General features: G+C 43.9%; 1 protein-coding gene across 1 annotated transcript in view; it reads right to left on the bottom strand.

Annotated features, from left to right (window-relative positions):
• Positions 1-698: 698 nt before the first annotated feature.
• Positions 699-16,044, bottom strand: part of TFAP2B (transcription factor AP-2 beta) — a 28,815-nt gene continuing 13,469 nt past the window's right edge. The window contains exons 4-7 of the mRNA XM_014872896.2: positions 14,155-14,374; positions 11,515-11,633; positions 8,612-8,753; positions 699-6,586 (exon numbers count right to left, since the gene is read on the bottom strand). Coding sequence (XP_014728382.1) covers positions 6,286-6,586; positions 8,612-8,753; positions 11,515-11,633; positions 14,155-14,374 — 782 coding nt within the window. The 3' untranslated portion in view covers positions 699-6,285. The remainder of the gene's footprint in view (positions 6,587-8,611; positions 8,754-11,514; positions 11,634-14,154; positions 14,375-16,044) is intronic.

Genomic DNA, 16,044 nt, shown 5'->3' with positions numbered 1-16,044 from the left:
TTAAACCGGTTTTCCACCCTCAGGGCTCCGTTCGAGCGCACGTGTGTGTTTGTTTTCAGGGTGACTGTGCGGAGGGTTAAATTGACAGTCCTTTCCAGGAAAAAAAAAAAAAATAGGTAGGGAAAAAAAATAGGGGAAAAAAAAAAAAAAAGGTGTTTTCTATAATATCAGTAAAAAATAATTAATTAAAAAATCCTGAGGCCCTAATCTGCTCGCCCTCCTCCTTCCCCCAGCCGCAGGGTGAACCCCGAGTCACTCCGGAGTGGCTCCGGGCTCGCCCTGGGGATCCGGATCTCCCCTCAGCTCCGCGGCGATTACAAACCTAAACAAAACCGATTGGGGAACGGAGGGGAACGGAAGGGGGAAGGGGGAGAAAGAAGTTTTCGTTTGAATATTTCCTTTTGCTAATTGCTGGTGCTGCAAGTGTAGACCCAAAGGTAGAAAAGAAACCCGCATTGTGAATACGAGCATCACTCCTGATCTCTATATGAGTATATATAGATATACATCTATTTACAGACATCCAGGTATGCATAAGCGAAATGTACAGCTACAGTAACATAGTAGGAGGAGGGGGAAAAAAGAGTTTGCTGAGTTGCAGGCTTACATAAAATTTTCTTTTAACGGCTCATACTTTAGAAAGAAAAATATTTACTCCAAATTCATCTGGTTAAAGCAAAATGAAACAAAAGCTCACGTTAACATGACATGAGGTTTATTATAGGTCTGCTTAGAATGAAGAGGTAAGAGTGGGAAAAAATATGGACACTTTTGAGTCAGACAGAAATAAAATACCAACATTTCTGAGAAGCAATATTTATTGTCTTTTTTTTTTTTTTTTTTTTTTTTTTGTCTTTTCTTTTTTTAATGTAGAGACATGTCCTGAATTTCCCCAAAGCCTAGATTGGGAAAATAAAGACTTCTTGGCATTATAAGTAAATCCGTCTGCAGAATCGAAGCAGCACCAACATTCAAAAAAACTGAAGAGGAAAATACAACAAAACACAACAATCTCTTTTTTTTTTATTCTTATTCTTATTATTTATGTAAATCAGGTCATCACTGGACAAGAAACCAATTTCTACCCATTACCATAACAGCTTGTCTATAAAGAACAGAAAAGATTCAGATAGGATACTATCTAGTCAAGCGGGATTTTTTTTTTGTTGGTTTTGTTTTTTCTTTCTTTTTTGTTTGTTTTTTTTTTATACTTTTCGTTTTTAAATTCCCCCACCCAGTCACAGAGGTATAGAGTCACAGATAAATAACCCAAAAACTACTTGCTCGCCGTATTTACACATTCCCGTTAAATTAAGCATAAATAAATATATACAAACTCAATACTGAATGCCTCTCCGCATTTCTTCTCAGGAAGAGTCGATAAACTGATATTTCTCACTGCATGGTCAGATTTTTCAAGAAGAGGAGGTGAAAGGGATCGTTTGGGGCATAAAAGGAGAATATTTTATTATTTTTTTTCTTTCATCTTTACAGTTTCTCATTCGCTTTTTCAGAGCTTTGCATTTGTTTGGGTCTTTTATTTTTTTCTTTTTTTTTTGCCTTTATTTCTCGCTGGCACACAGTGTTCCGTCTCTCTCTCTCGAAATGTTCAGGCATTTGCCAGTGTGTTTGGGGATGTTTTCTTTTATTTTTTTTCCCTTTGTATAAGAAAATATACTATTTGTAAAAAGCCTACGGTCTCTCTCACACAGGGAAGCCGGAGGGGAGGGGGAGGTTGCCTGGGTCGATCTGGTAAATGCTTACGGCAGCTGAAACAAGCACCAAATTCTCCGAGAAATGTATTAAAACAGAGCCCGACAGGTCTGTGTGATAAACCGGTCAGAAAGAGAGGAGCAGGGGAAGGGAATAAGCCCTTTGGGCACAGCTAAAGGTCTTAAAACCATCCTTCCCCCGCTCCCTCCCAGCCCCAAATGCAAATCTGGGGATTTGGGGAGAGATTGGTCTGGGATGCAAAGGGACTTTAAACAGCTTCTCACAGAGAATTTCTATTAGGTGGGACAAGACACAACCCGATTTTAAAGAAACCATCGGGTTGTAAAAGGATTCTCATAAAATTGGCTTCTTGTTTCCATCACATCTTGTGTGAATAACAACCAGGAAAAAAAAAAAAGTCAGGGAGCATATGAAAATAAAGATCTTTCCAACGGCAAATAAAGAATTGTTATAAAAAAAAAAAAAAAAAAAAAAAAAAGTGAGACTAAGAATGAAATAAAATTTACAGCAACCCACCTGTTTGGTTTGAAAACAAACTTTTCATGGTCTCTCCTCAAACTTTTCCCTTGAGTTACAAAGCAAAGCTGCCGTGTTAATCCTCCTGTTTATTGATTTATGATCCCGAGGAAACCAAATCTTTTAATAACTCAATTATCAGATAAACGTCTGACGTGCCCCGCCAACAGAAGTAGTCAGGCTGGGAAAGTGGATGGGAGCAGGAAAATACCTTCCAGAAGGAGGCTGAGCTTAGTTTTGGGGGGACCTCGGTACTCAGCACTGATAGGAGCCACCAAGCAATGGATAATTCTCTCTGGGACCAACACTAGGCTGGGGGGAAGGACAGAGAGATGTGCTCCTCTGCTGTTTTCTGCCTGATTGCATTAAATCATAAATCTCGTGAATTTTGTCTCCACACTTTGGGGAGCAAATGGGGGGAGGGCATCCTACTGCAATCAAAGGGAATTTGGTTTTATTTCGCCTGAGCACTGCAAAGCTTGGGATTTGCAGTTTGTCTCCTCCAGGCACGAGGGACAGACTGAAACTCTTCCCTCAGCCTGCTCAAGGCTTAGGTCGTGGTCCAGGTGACCACACCTGTGTCTAGGGGAGATTTCAGCAGCAGCAGGACCAAGCCCTCACACCTGTAAGTCTTTCCCCAGGAAGTTCCAAGGGTTGCCTCTCCCCATGAACTCACAGTGGTGGTTGGATACTGTCCTCTGCAGTTAAAAGGAGAATCCCCTACATTTCCCCAAAGACAAGGAAATGCCATTCCCAGCATGGCCCCAAAGCCTTCATCTGGAAGCTCTGGGGTGGCAGGGGACAGGTTCCCATGGCCCTGCACATGCAGCTGGGCATGTGGAAGACTGAGAGCTAATTTGGGGTCCCCCCCACACCCAAAAGCCCCACTGGGCTGGGTGATGCTGAAGGGCTGGACCCACAGGCTCCTCACAAATCCTATTTGCAGGGGCAAGGCAAGGCAACATCCAACACTTAGTGCTCTGCTCCAATAAACAGGATATTCCCATCAGGCAGAGAAGGGAACTGTGCTTCCAGGTGGGGCCGTTTGTTCCTCCCAGATCCCCTCTTTCCCTTCCCCTTGCATCTCTGCTGGGCCATGCCCTACACTGGAGCCTGGATTGTCCTTCCTCAGAAGCCTGATGAACTTTGGGGTGGTTGGCAAGGTGTAAGATTTGGAAGACTGGGAGATGCCTGGATGTTGTTTCTCAGTCTGGGGGTCCCCAGCCTGCTGGTGGGGGATCCATGGTTTGACCATCCCACCTCCTCTGGTGACATCCACAGGGATGTGACAATCCCTGCCACAACCAAAGCCACTGGCAGGCACATGCCAGGGTCTAAGGCTGCCTCCAAGTCATCCCAACAGCCCATGGAGAAGCTGCCTGCCTCAGTTCCCCTCTTTTCTCACAGGAGAGCCCCACAGCACACTGCCCCAGAAGAACCAGAGGTGCATGAGCAAGGAGCAGATCAGGAGGGGCCAGTGCTCCTTGGGGCTGGATGATCCCTGGATTTCTATTGCCACATGTGCCCAAATCACAGGTAGAGAACAAGAGCTGAGACTTAGCTGCATGAAGATTTGACAAGCAGACAGGCTCTCAGCTGTAACCATGTCTCAGAGAGCCAAGGGCACTAAGGGGGACAAGAGGATTGTTTGCACTTTTGTTTTGAGAACATTTCATCAAGGGATGTTGGGAGTATTGCTGAATTATTTCCCCCTCACTATCCACTTTGGAAGGTCTCTCAAAATTAAAGCAAGGCTAAGATTTCCCTCCCTCTCTCTTGTTTTGAGTTCAGGTGTGCCTGCTTGGGATGGTGGGACTGAATCCTGCAGCTTTCACAGGGATCTTAGGGGGAGGCCTGACCCCACTGGAATTTTGCCAGTGACTCCAGGAGATGTACCCACACCCAGTTCTGACATAAGCAAAAAGATGTGTTAGTGCACAAGCCCTACCCCACTGAGAAACACATGAAATTACCCGGCATGGCAGAATCCAAACAGAAAGTCATCTCCTTACACTTCAGCATTATTTTTACCAGAGAAGACAGAGAAATGTATGTTGAAAAAAAAAGAGAGAGGAAAGAAATAAGACGTCCTTCACCCCCACCACCCCAAATCATATGGATAAAATATCCTGTCAGACACCAAACCACCAAGAAAAACATTGGAGTTTAGATGTTTTTGCCCCCCTTACCACACCGACTTTTCTAAAGCAAGAGTCACAAGATATTTTTTTTTTCTTCAAAAAAAAGCTTTCTAAGAGAAACAGATTTCCTCAGACTGAGCTCAGAAATCAGGATATTCCCTGGCAAACCCTCCCCACTCCCATCACGAGGAGCCAGCTCACATGGCAACCCTTTCCTCCCTGGGTACAAAACCCTAGTGCCAAGCAAGTGCTGTAACATTCAACACAGCTCTTATTCTCTTTGCAACAGTACACCTCGATTTCAACTTATATTTTTATCTCGTTCAAATTATTCCCTTTGAGCTTCTTTAAAGAAGTGCACCTACAGAATTCAGTAACAACTGGCTTTGATTTGAAAAAGCAAAAAAAGCAAAAAATAAAAAGTATCAGAATATCAGAATTGTGGATTTTTTTCTCTGTACCTGATATATTGTGTAGGGATCTCTAGTCCTCTTTGAAGAAGCTCATAAGCCAAGCGGGCAAAGCTTTAGGAAACAGAAGAAAATAAAATAGTGCATACTCCTGAGAAAGAATTACATACTCATATCACTCATTTTTGTAGTTGTTAACAGTTCTTTAAAAATGGGGGAAGAGCTCTCTCACACACACTAATCAAGGAAATTAAGGACTGAAACATTGGCATAGTTAGGAATATAAAACTCCCTAGAGAAAAAGAGGAGATCTCAGAAAATTAAGAAATCAGATAGCGCTGACATTGTACCAGACCTTACTTCCAAAATATTGCAACCCATCATAGACAAGGCATTTTACCATCAAAGACAAAATTACTAAATTACAAAGGTATGTTTGCATGCATTGATATGCGTGGCTGCGCACACATATTATATATATATATATATGTATATATCCACATATATACATATATATCCACAAACATACACAGGATACCCGCGCCCCCCTGGGGAGTCGGGTGTGCACATACACACAGAGGCACACACGCACCCAGACACACCTGTAAACGCTGCCAATCTAAACAGAGAGTCTGTCTAGACCAGGAAAAAACACAAAATAGTTCTTAAAAAATAGAGCTGGCAGATTCAGCTGAGCCACGGCGACCCCGAGCGTCCCTTCTGGTGGCACCTAAAGTTAAGATGCTGCTGTGAACGCAGCTGGTGTTGATGGCTTGGTGAGGGGTCTGGGAGCTCCCCTCCTTTCCTAGTCTAGACAGAACCAGGGTGGTGAGATGAGGTGGGAAGAGCTGAGGGGAATGAGGCCATGGGGTTGCTCAGAAAGGAACACTCTGGAAGAATGCTTTAGTCTAGGTGGAGACAGGACGTTGTTCAAAACAGAAAGAAAAAGTATAAAAATTAAAAAAAAAAAAAAAAAATGATAGCAAGACAGACCGTGCAGCTCAAGAAATCAAAGCACTGACACCAAAAATGTTTCTCCGATTTCTTCCAATAAGTTATTCATTTCTTTCTTTTATTATTATTATTAATTATTATTATATTCCCCTCCCCCCAAATCATTATTTTAAAAAATGTGAAAGAACAGAAGTGGGGAAAAAAATCCTGGTGGTTGTCTTCACATGTTCCTGGCAAGAGACTCTGAACCACTGGTCTTGCGCCATTGTGCTCCTCTAATCTTAAATTATTGTCTTTCTTTTATTATTATTATTTTTATTTTATTGTTATTATTATTTTGTCCTACCTAATAGAATTCTTCCAAAGCCCAATCCAGTATTTTTAAAGCTAAAATTAAGACGGTTTTGTTTTAAAAGATTATCTCTCTCTCTCTCTTCTCCTTTTATTTATTTAACTTTTTTTTTTTCTTTTCCTTTCTTTCATTCTATTTTTTTTTCCTCTCTCTCTCTCTCTCTGTCTCTCTCTCTCTCTCATTTTCTGTGTTTCTCTTCCTTGTCTCCAGTTTTACTACCTGGTCCTTCGCCAGATGTGTGCCTGTTAGCAGTGTTGTTGTTCAAGAACATCTTGTCCATGCCTTTGAGAGCTTCAGTCAGGTAGTTTTGGAGGGCCGTGAGGGCAGCGCAGATAGCGGGGGCCCCAAAGCCGTGAGTGATGAGGCTGAAGTGAGTCAAGCAGCTCTGAATGCCCGGTTCCAAAATTGGGGTGGGCCGGCTGTTTCCAATGGGCGTCCTGTCCTGGGCCAAGAGATCTGTAAATTCTTTACAAAGTTGCCTGCAGGAAAGAGAGAAAGGCAAAGAGAGGGAGAGAGGAGCGGTTGTTAGGCTCATCCAACAATTCTCTGTGACAACCAAGGGGCAGGTTCAGGCCAAAAGTGTTCCCAGGACACAGGATGGGACATTTTTGCCACCATCCTTTCCCCCAGCAGTTATTGGGACCAGCCATGGTGAGCCAGCAGCTCCCTGCTCAGAATGATGCTCTTCAGGGGATAACGCCAGTTCTGGAGATTCAAATCTCTCCAGCAGCCACAGGGATGCTTCTGAAGCACTGTGAAAACCCAGCCCTGCCTGCTGGCTTCAGAAACAGCCAGGCTGAAAGGGAAATGTGTCCGGGATCTGCCAAGCACCCATCCTCCTGGAGCCTGACCCTGGCTCAAAGCAGCTCCCAGAAATACCCTTCCTGAAGGAAAGCACAGCCATGCACTGAGAGCTATTGGGTGGCACAGGGACCTGACGCTAAAACAGAGCCTCTGTGAGACTGCTCAGGCTGGGCCACTTTAGTGAGAAAAATTATGATTTGGAGACTCCATGCTGGCTTATTCATGGCATGAGAAGCCAAGCGAGCACTTCCCATTTTATTCTGGGGGCATGACACCCCAATTAACACATCAGAGTTGACATCTGGCTCTTGGTTGTTTGCCTGCACCTTTGAAAAATCAGATTTGATTTTTCTAACGAATTCACAAATAAGCATTTTCTTTTTAATTACTCTGGTCCAAAAGACCTTCAAGTCAACAGGTGCCTGGGCAATGCAGAAACCCTGGAGGCTGGTGGGGTTCCCACAGGAATACTTTCTTTAAGACACCCAAAGGAATCACTTTTTTAAGACAGGTGCCTACCCAGGGACTGGAGATAAAAAAGACCAGAATTAAAAAAAAAAAAAAAAAAAAAAAAAAGAAAGAGAAACCCTTTAAAAAGACATTCAGCTCTCATCCTCTGAAATTTTCTGAAATTCCCAGTGGGTTAAAGGTTTCAGAGGTGGGGAAAGATAAAGGTCTACTTCTATGTGTATTATCCATTAAGAAAGTGCAAGAGAGGAAACTTTGAATTTGGAGAACAAACAGTAATGAGTCCAACATTTTACATCTTCAAAGAGCAAAGCAGGGTCTGTGAGCAATTAAAGTTCTGGGACATTAATATCTTCTGACCCTGCGGAAAAGGGCAATCAAATTCCAATCACGTCTAAGAAACATCTGGACAAATTTGAGCAAATGATTTTTCAACCCTCCATATATTTCTTTAAATTACACTGTCATCGGAGGCGAGCCACGTCCCAGAGCATGAAATAAATGAGAGCTGTTTGGGCTGGGATTCTTCTTAATTTTCTTTTTCTTTTTTTGGGGTTTTATTTTTTTATTTTTTTTCCTGGCAGGCGAAGATGTGTGAACACTCAGCACCCACTGCCGAGCACCCGAGCAAACCACGAAGCACCCAGTGAGTAGGCTGGGAGGCACAGCCTGGTGTAAATCATCACATACAACACACCCACCGAGGAAGTCCCAGGGGAGAGAGATGGATTGGGGGCGCCAAATCGAGAATCATTAGCAGTGCATGGTGGTGGGGTTTTAATTTTTTTCTCATTTTTCTCCTTATTTTTTTAGTATATATTTTTTTTTAATTAAAACGTATGGGAAAGGCATTGCAGTTTAGTAGCAGACAGACAGGTGTGTGCGAGCAGCAGGAGGGACAAACACACTGTTGAAGCAAAATATAAATTTTTGGTCCGCTTTACATAAAAATTATTTAACTGGGGATATCTTTAGCTTGGAAGTGATGTCCAACAGCTACGGGAGCATCACCCACAACCTCTCTAGGGCCAGAGTCTGTTGGCAGGAACCTCACTACAAAGGGGTGCAGAGGTCCTTTGGGCGATTGGAGCATCCTTCCTCCCCGCGGCACTGCTGGAATTTAGAGCCTGGAAATTCCCTCTGCTTTCCAAGCGGGCTCAAAGGAGGAGTTTAATGACAAGGAGGATTTTCTCCGAGAAGGGCAGAAGGGGATGAGTTAACTTGGCACTCACTTTGTAGCAAGCAGCATGTTTTTCCTGGAGTGGAGGTCGCTGGGGTCCGTGTGCTGTCTGTTCAGGTACTCAGAAACAGCTTTGGCTGGGAACTCCGTTTCACAGATGTACCCAAAATCCCGAGCTAAATGAACGGCCTCACCTGGAGGGAACGAGACGGGAATTAACATCTCCGGGCACCGCCGGCCCCGGGCTGGGCTGGCTCCGACCCGCCGGGACACTGGGCGGAACCCACGGCTCCCCTGGGGGACCCCAGCTCTTTTGGGCCGTGTTTGGAAACCTGTCATCATCCCTTCCACCTCAGGGACACGCTCCAGCTGTGTGTTTTCCCCCCACCAGCCCTATTTTGGGGACAGAAGTCGATAGGCCAGATCTTGAGCTGATGAGATTTGTCATTGCTGACTGCACTCGTGTCGGTGTGTACCCATCAGCTGCTTGTGCAGAACGGAGGGAAGAGTTCACACACACACACACACCACACACACAACTTTAAAATTAACTGGACCAAAGGAAAATGCGAGAGGATACTGGTCAAATCCTGAAAAACTAGGGACCTAAACTTCTCTAAGAGCAGAGAAACCATTCGTGTTTCAAGACCTCAGATCATTGTCCAAAATGTTACAGATGTAGATATATTATTCATATTAATGTTAATTCTTTGTGGGACTTTATAGACACACTTTATCCACACACAGGGCACTTGCATCATTATCACAGTTATCGCCACATCTGTGAAATTATGGAGATCACTGCATTTAGCCCGATGGCAATTGAACAATCTGCATTTTTAACTGACCATCGTGCAACAAGAACTCCTGTCTGTCGGGTGGAAAGATAACAACTAATGGCAACTTTTTCTGTGAACAAAATAATTATTATTCTAACTCTAATTCTAATTCACTTTTCCTGCCTGCCTGGTTTCAGGTTTCTTGCCTACAGAGGTTTGTATCATCAACTCCTACTGATGTACTTCATGCCACAAGAAGAAGACAGTAGCTGCAGAAAGGAGGAAAAGAGGAGGGGGAGGAAAAAACCCTCAGACTCTAGAGGGATTCCACCAGATTATAGCTCAGCCCCTCTAGAATAAAGCGTTAAACCCTTTAAAGCATCGCCCGAGGGACGAGGGGGAAGATTTCCAGCGAGCAGGTATGTCTAATAACTCCAGGACCGCGTTATTTTTAACTGTCAGGGGTTGCTTTCCAACGTCATCTCCTGCTCGGCAATGCTTCTCGCTAATCATCAAACCGCTTAATGAAGGCGAGGGCCCCCGGCAGAGCCTGCGGGGGGGGTTCCCGGGCCGGGCAGGGTCATCCCAGGCAGCGTTCGGGCAACGCGGGCCGGGACCGACCGGAGCGTTCCTGTTCCTGGCGATACAGGGGCAGCTGTGCTAAACCTGGCTGCTGGCAGGAAGGAGAAGGGAGGAAAAAAAAAATCCGAGATAAAACTCTATCAGGTGCAGCTTCTTCCAAAAGGAGGGAGCTCTCTGGAGGTAAACTGTTGATTTGTAAGGGAATCGGGAGAGAGGAGGGGAATGTACACCTTGCTGCACACTTGACACAGATTTTAGCATCACTACACAACCCCACCGGCTTTTGAACCTCACACCAGCCTCGGGGAGGGGCTGGTGCTGCTGCGAGCAGGGTGCAGGGTGTTCCACACACACCGCGGGGGTGAAGCTGCACTAACAGGGCGCTCAAGGGCACTTGTGCCCCCCTAAAATGCTTGACACCTCCTATAGCGGGACCCTATACCTGTAACCCTATACCCTGAGCCTTGCACTCTCGGCATCACCCACATGCGGGTGCCAGGAGCAGCTCCCGCCCCTCAGCCCCCCTCTTTTCGCGAGCCTTCCTTCAGCTCTGCAAGCGGCAGGGTCTTGTCGCTCACATAACTCAATCAAAAGAGTTGAAAAGTTAATATCTAGCGCAAATATTTATGCTCGCTTTATACGCAGAAGAGATAAGTGGATTATTTATACGCTTCTCGGTGTGTATGTGTAATGCAGATACATATAATTCATAATTGCATCCATACTATTCCGATTAGGTTTTTTTTGGAGGAAGTCCAACTTCTCTTAGCATAAACACGCACATAACCCTAAACTTATTAGTGGCTCTAACTTTTCCTCGTCGATACAGTAACCACAAATCAAAGAAACACGCTGGCCACCAAAATGACATTAGTTAACTTGAAATGACTTGAAACTTTCGGTCTGCCCTTCCCTCTCTCCTTCCTTAGGAGTAGCCGGTCGCTTTGTTCAGCTCCAGCCGCCTTAAGGGAAACCGAGCTCTGCTATGCTTAAATTGTTCTGCTTTCTTAAAAAAAAAATAAAAAAAATAAAAAAAGGAGGTAATTTTGTATTATCTATTCCTCACTGAGCACCTTGTAGTGGCCATAAATCAGTTCAGGAGGAGAGAATTAGCGGGAAGATGGAGCAGACCTGGAGTCGGAGATCAGAATGGAAATTAATAGCATGAGGAATGGGGCTGCCCTGCAGAGTTACACATGCACACAAATGTACACACATATATCCACACGTACACACACAGACACACTCCCTCCCTCTTGCCACCAAGAGGGATCAGTGATCGTCGAGCCAGTGACTTCATTTTTGGGAATATCATCCTTAACCGTGACGGCATTCCTCTTAACCAACCCTGATTTTCACCTCTACAGGGTTTTCTCACCCGATCCCGAAAGTTGGTGGGGTTTGATATTTTTGATTTCTTTTTAATTTTTAATGGTTTTTATATTTGTTTGTTTGAGGGGTTTTGTTGGGTTTGTTTGTTTCTTTGTTTTTGGTTTTTTTTTTGTTTTTTTTTTTTTTTTTTTTTTTTTTTTTAATGTCAGACAGGAGCTCGGAGCAGGCAGGGGTGTGAAGGGAGCTGCGACTCTCGGCTTACCTTCCACCAGGGAGGTGAGTAAAGTGACATTTGCGGCCTTACGCCTGCCGGCTGGTAAATTCAAACCGATTTTTTCTAGCCTTTCTCGCAAAGATCTCCCCCCGTTTTTCGATTTGGCTCTAGAATTGCAAAGAAATTAACATCGTGATTAACCCCGCAGTGTTCCTGGAAGAAACGTTTAGTCTGTGCAGTCAGCGAAGCCTGGGAGGGTTTTCACTCGACGTTAAGGACTCTGGGGGTGTTGATTTCTGCTCGGGTTTGCTGAGATTTTCTTAATTTCTCCCAGGGGTAGAAGTGGGGATGAACCCACTTTTCTCCCGCTTTTATCCAGGGAAATCAAATAACGCCAAACAGCAATAATTAATGGAAAGATTCTGATCTAGAGAGCAAGTGGGTATGATATCAACTTGAATTAAGATGTAATAAAGGGATGGGCAGGAAGGTAGAGGAAGATTAAACCCTCTGTTATTCCAGGAAAGAGCCAGAATAGGACGAGGGGTTAAAAAAACAAATACATCTGAAAAGTTCGAAGGGAGCGTGTGTGCGCCTGTGGATAAATTGAAAAGGAGGGAAATATTTATTAAACTGTTTCCCGCCTGTGAGTGTGTTCCTGTGCGAGGAGGCGATGCTGAGAGGAAGAGCTCACCTGAGGCAGGGTGCGTTATAAAGAGGGAATGGATTGCCTGGGGGAAGATTGGAATATCTGTTGGAGGTTACTGATAAGGGCAATAAAAGGGTGAGTGAGCTGTACGTGGGAAATTCAGAGCTATTGTTCGAACGCACATACATATGTAAACCCCCGGGGATGAAATCTTGCCACCTGCGAAGTCAGGGAGAGTTTTGGCACCTACGAACTAAATCTACCCCAGCTCTCTCCTAACTCTTACTTAAAATTTGTTTAAGAATTAGAAGTCACACTTAGAGAAAGGAAACGAGAAACTACCGAGAAGCCAGACTGGCTTCCCACTATTTTATATCGAAGTAAATAGGGCTGGATGGCAGAATTGCAAGAGAGCAGCTTTCTATATTTAATCTGCTGTGAACCAAAATCTTGTTTAAAATTTAGATTCAAGATAGGAACTGAAGTCATCAGCAGCCAATAATTATGGCTTGGGCCAAGTCCAGAAATCTGCTGAAGTTCAATAATAATGCTTCTTTACCTTGGTAATTGTATTTTCTACAGAGCATCTCTCAGATGTTCTCCCTGCTCCATTTGCAGTTGTACAGAAGGAGCAGGCAGGTTAGCATCTGTAAGTAAAAATCTCTGCTGCTCTCCCTGGCAGCTGAACAATGATTACAGACACTCACATGGAACAGCAGCTATTTTAGGAGCCCCTAATTCTCACATGTATATTTGGGTGACTGGCCACATGTAGCAGATTTTTCCCCCTCATCTCCAGACACGGAGCCAGAGCCCTTGATGTCATCACAGAATTTTTTGCGGGGGCGAGGGGGGAACCCCAAACATCAACTTCATTTTAAAGTGCCTTAGAGCCCAAGTATCCCAGCTGCTGCTATAGGAGTTTTCAAGATATTTCCTCCTCTAAGATTAGCAACTTCTAAACATGATCTGAAGTTCACACATTGTCAATTTGCATGCATCTGTCCCTGTCTAAAAATTATTATTTTTATTCCAGTCTGGTGTCTACTTCACACACAGAAAATGAAATCTTGTACCCTCCCAGTGTGAGCTGGTGCCTCATATTTTTACCTCATGGCTTCTCCCCTGTTGTGACTGGAGATAGAGTCTGAGCTCACCTTTCCTACAGACAAGCCGTGCTGACAGTCCCTCAGGCACTGCTAAACAGAAAAAGCCCTTTCTCCCTGGTAGCCTTTCCAGCCTAATGGCCTCAGAGCTTAAATTTTTGGTGCTTCTACATAAAAGCACAGTCTCCCACTTGTTGTGATGGAGTGGCAACCGGACCTCAAGGTTATTCCTTGCTCCCCACTTTCTTCAGTACCAACAGTGCCAACTGTTTTGAAGTCTTCAGCAAAATCCACCAGGACATTAGTGAGTGATTTGAACAAATATCAAGCAGCAAAGGCCTCGAGACCAGCTGTGAGCTGTAGCAACTTTCTCTGTGTGACAGCACTAAGTTTCTGACTTTCAGAGCTACCTGTTGGTGGCTTTTCTTTAGTCAGGTATTTGCCTATCTTACAGTTTGCCTATCAGATCCCTGCCAATTTCTTGTGTGACACCACGTGTCATAATTGACATAATTGCCTGATGGTTGTTATTATTCCTCTGTCATACAGAGGAAGCCTCGTGGGTTTATCTAGGAAATCCCTAGAAATGCATTAGGTCCTGAAATACTTGCAGTTCAGCCCAAAACATGATTTTTTCCACCTTCTAAGAGAGAAGTGTGAGGAGGAGAAGGGATAGAAAGTGTGTGCATGGACGAGGAGAAAATCTTCCTCTCAGTTCCTTCATTTGTGGCAAAACAAGGCCAAATCCTTCCCCACTCTCCATACATCCCAATGTTTGAACACATCAAATTTTTGCCTTATCACCAGCATTACACACACAGGCTCTGACAGTAGGATCAATGCGTGTTTGAAATCATCTGTACTGCTGACCAAGGACTTGTGGTGCATGCATGGGCACCCAGACACCTCCACACGTTTGCCCCAGCCTCTTACCTTCTGAGCACTCCTCCTAGGAGGGACGCGTTCAGACACTCTGGAGGGGAAAGGCGTCTTTGAACTTCTCCCACAGTTACTTTATACTTTGAAGTTGAGCTAAGCAAAGACAAGCGGCCAGGTACAGAGCAAAACACCTCTCCGGTATTGACTGAAATTCCACCCAGGAAACCATCCTTATTCATCATCAAAGAAGTAACAGATTTTGGAGGAACCGGAACTGGAGAAAGAAAAGGGGAGGAGGGGAGAGAGAAACCATCACGCCACGAAGGAAAAACCGCAGTCTCTCTGACATGCACAGAACAGCAAAATGAAAGGGAGTTTTGAATCTCTGGCTACCTCCAGCAACCTAAAGGGTGCTGCTCCCCCAACCTCTAGGAAAGTGCTCCATGAATGATGGATGGAGAGAAGGGTGGTACAGTACAGCCTCTATGCAGGGTTTGATCATTGGGAAATAAAATACATATTGGCAAGCACCTGGCAACTTTCGGGTTTGAGCCTGTGTCTCACCCAGAGCCCCCCGATGCCTTTTGTACAACGGACAGCGCCTTTCTGGAGGGGAAAAAAAGAGGAAAATTTACTTTTTTTTGGCTAATGTTTCCATTACTGCTAAGCTGAGCCAGGAATAAATTCACTACACAAAGGGACTTGCTGTCTTAAATAAGTATCAAGGCTGGAGGATACAGCAATGAGAAGACAGCTCTGTTATTGCTTTGTGTTTTTATTAAGTCTGGTTTATGAAATAAAATGAGTCTTTTCCTTGAGAAAAATGAACACCAGGAAAAAAATATCTGGTCCAACCATGGTGCTCTCCACTCTGATCATATTGTGCTGTCCGTGAGGTAGTAGGAACTCTCCTGCCCCTAAATAAAACTGATTTAGTTACTGCAACACATATTTAAAGGTAGTTATAGGGAAAAGTAAAAGAGGAATGATAAAGGGAAACTAAACAAAACAAAAAACCACGTTGTTCTCTCCAAGATAAAAAGTATTTCTTTTTTTTCTGAGAAACCAGTGAGGTTATTTTAAGAGTAACCAAGGGATTATAACGAACAAATTCCTATAATAGCAACCAGACACACTCAGAAATAAACAGAAAAAAAAAACTGGCTAAACTAAAACTGAGAGCAATTCCCCCATGACATGAATTTTGTTTACAAATGAACTTAAATAGCTCCCTTATAATTGTGTGTAACTGTTATGATTTACAGCAGGTGCTCTAATCAATCACCCAATCACTTTAATTTATAGGGAGCCTCGCTGCATTTTCCCAGTTGTTTCATTTCTGCAAGTAATTGATAACAAACCATACTTAAGGTATGTTTTATGCAGGAGTTAATAAGAGCTGACAGCTGCTACTGCAGCTTCCTCTCAGATCCACGGCAACACGAGTTTTCTTATAGAAAATATACGCTGAAATTGGGGCTTTTGCTGGTGGGAGAGCCCTGGCAGTCCAGCGGGCATGTTTCGGAGAAGACTAATTGATTACACACCCTCTTCAAGCAGATACTGCTCCACAATCTCCCGTTTCCACTCAATCAATTGCAAAACCAATTCGGCAAATAATAAGGTTCTATTATGCACATATGCCAGCTATTTAGGTAGTTATAATACATGTCAGTTAAGTCATAAAAGCCCTGTTTATTTGCAACATATCTGGAGAATCAAACCATTAGGGTTGAGCGGATATTTAAGTCGTCTGGAGCTGCTAAACAATAAGATCGGGTATCCTAATATATTACAAGTGCTAACTACTGGGCAATTGCCAATTTTATAACCTCAGTGCATGGAATAGACACAACCGTGTTTCACTGTTTTTATTGCAGATCATTTCCTACTGCCAGACCAGACCCCCACAATAAAAGCTCTATAACAGCTAAAAACCAAAAG

Source organism: Sturnus vulgaris, chromosome 3 (genome assembly GCF_052056855.1).
Source record: "Sturnus vulgaris isolate bStuVul1 chromosome 3, bStuVul1.hap1, whole genome shotgun sequence".
Taxonomy (NCBI): domain Eukaryota; kingdom Metazoa; phylum Chordata; class Aves; order Passeriformes; family Sturnidae; genus Sturnus; species Sturnus vulgaris.
This window is presented reverse-complemented; position numbering and strand designations above follow the sequence as displayed.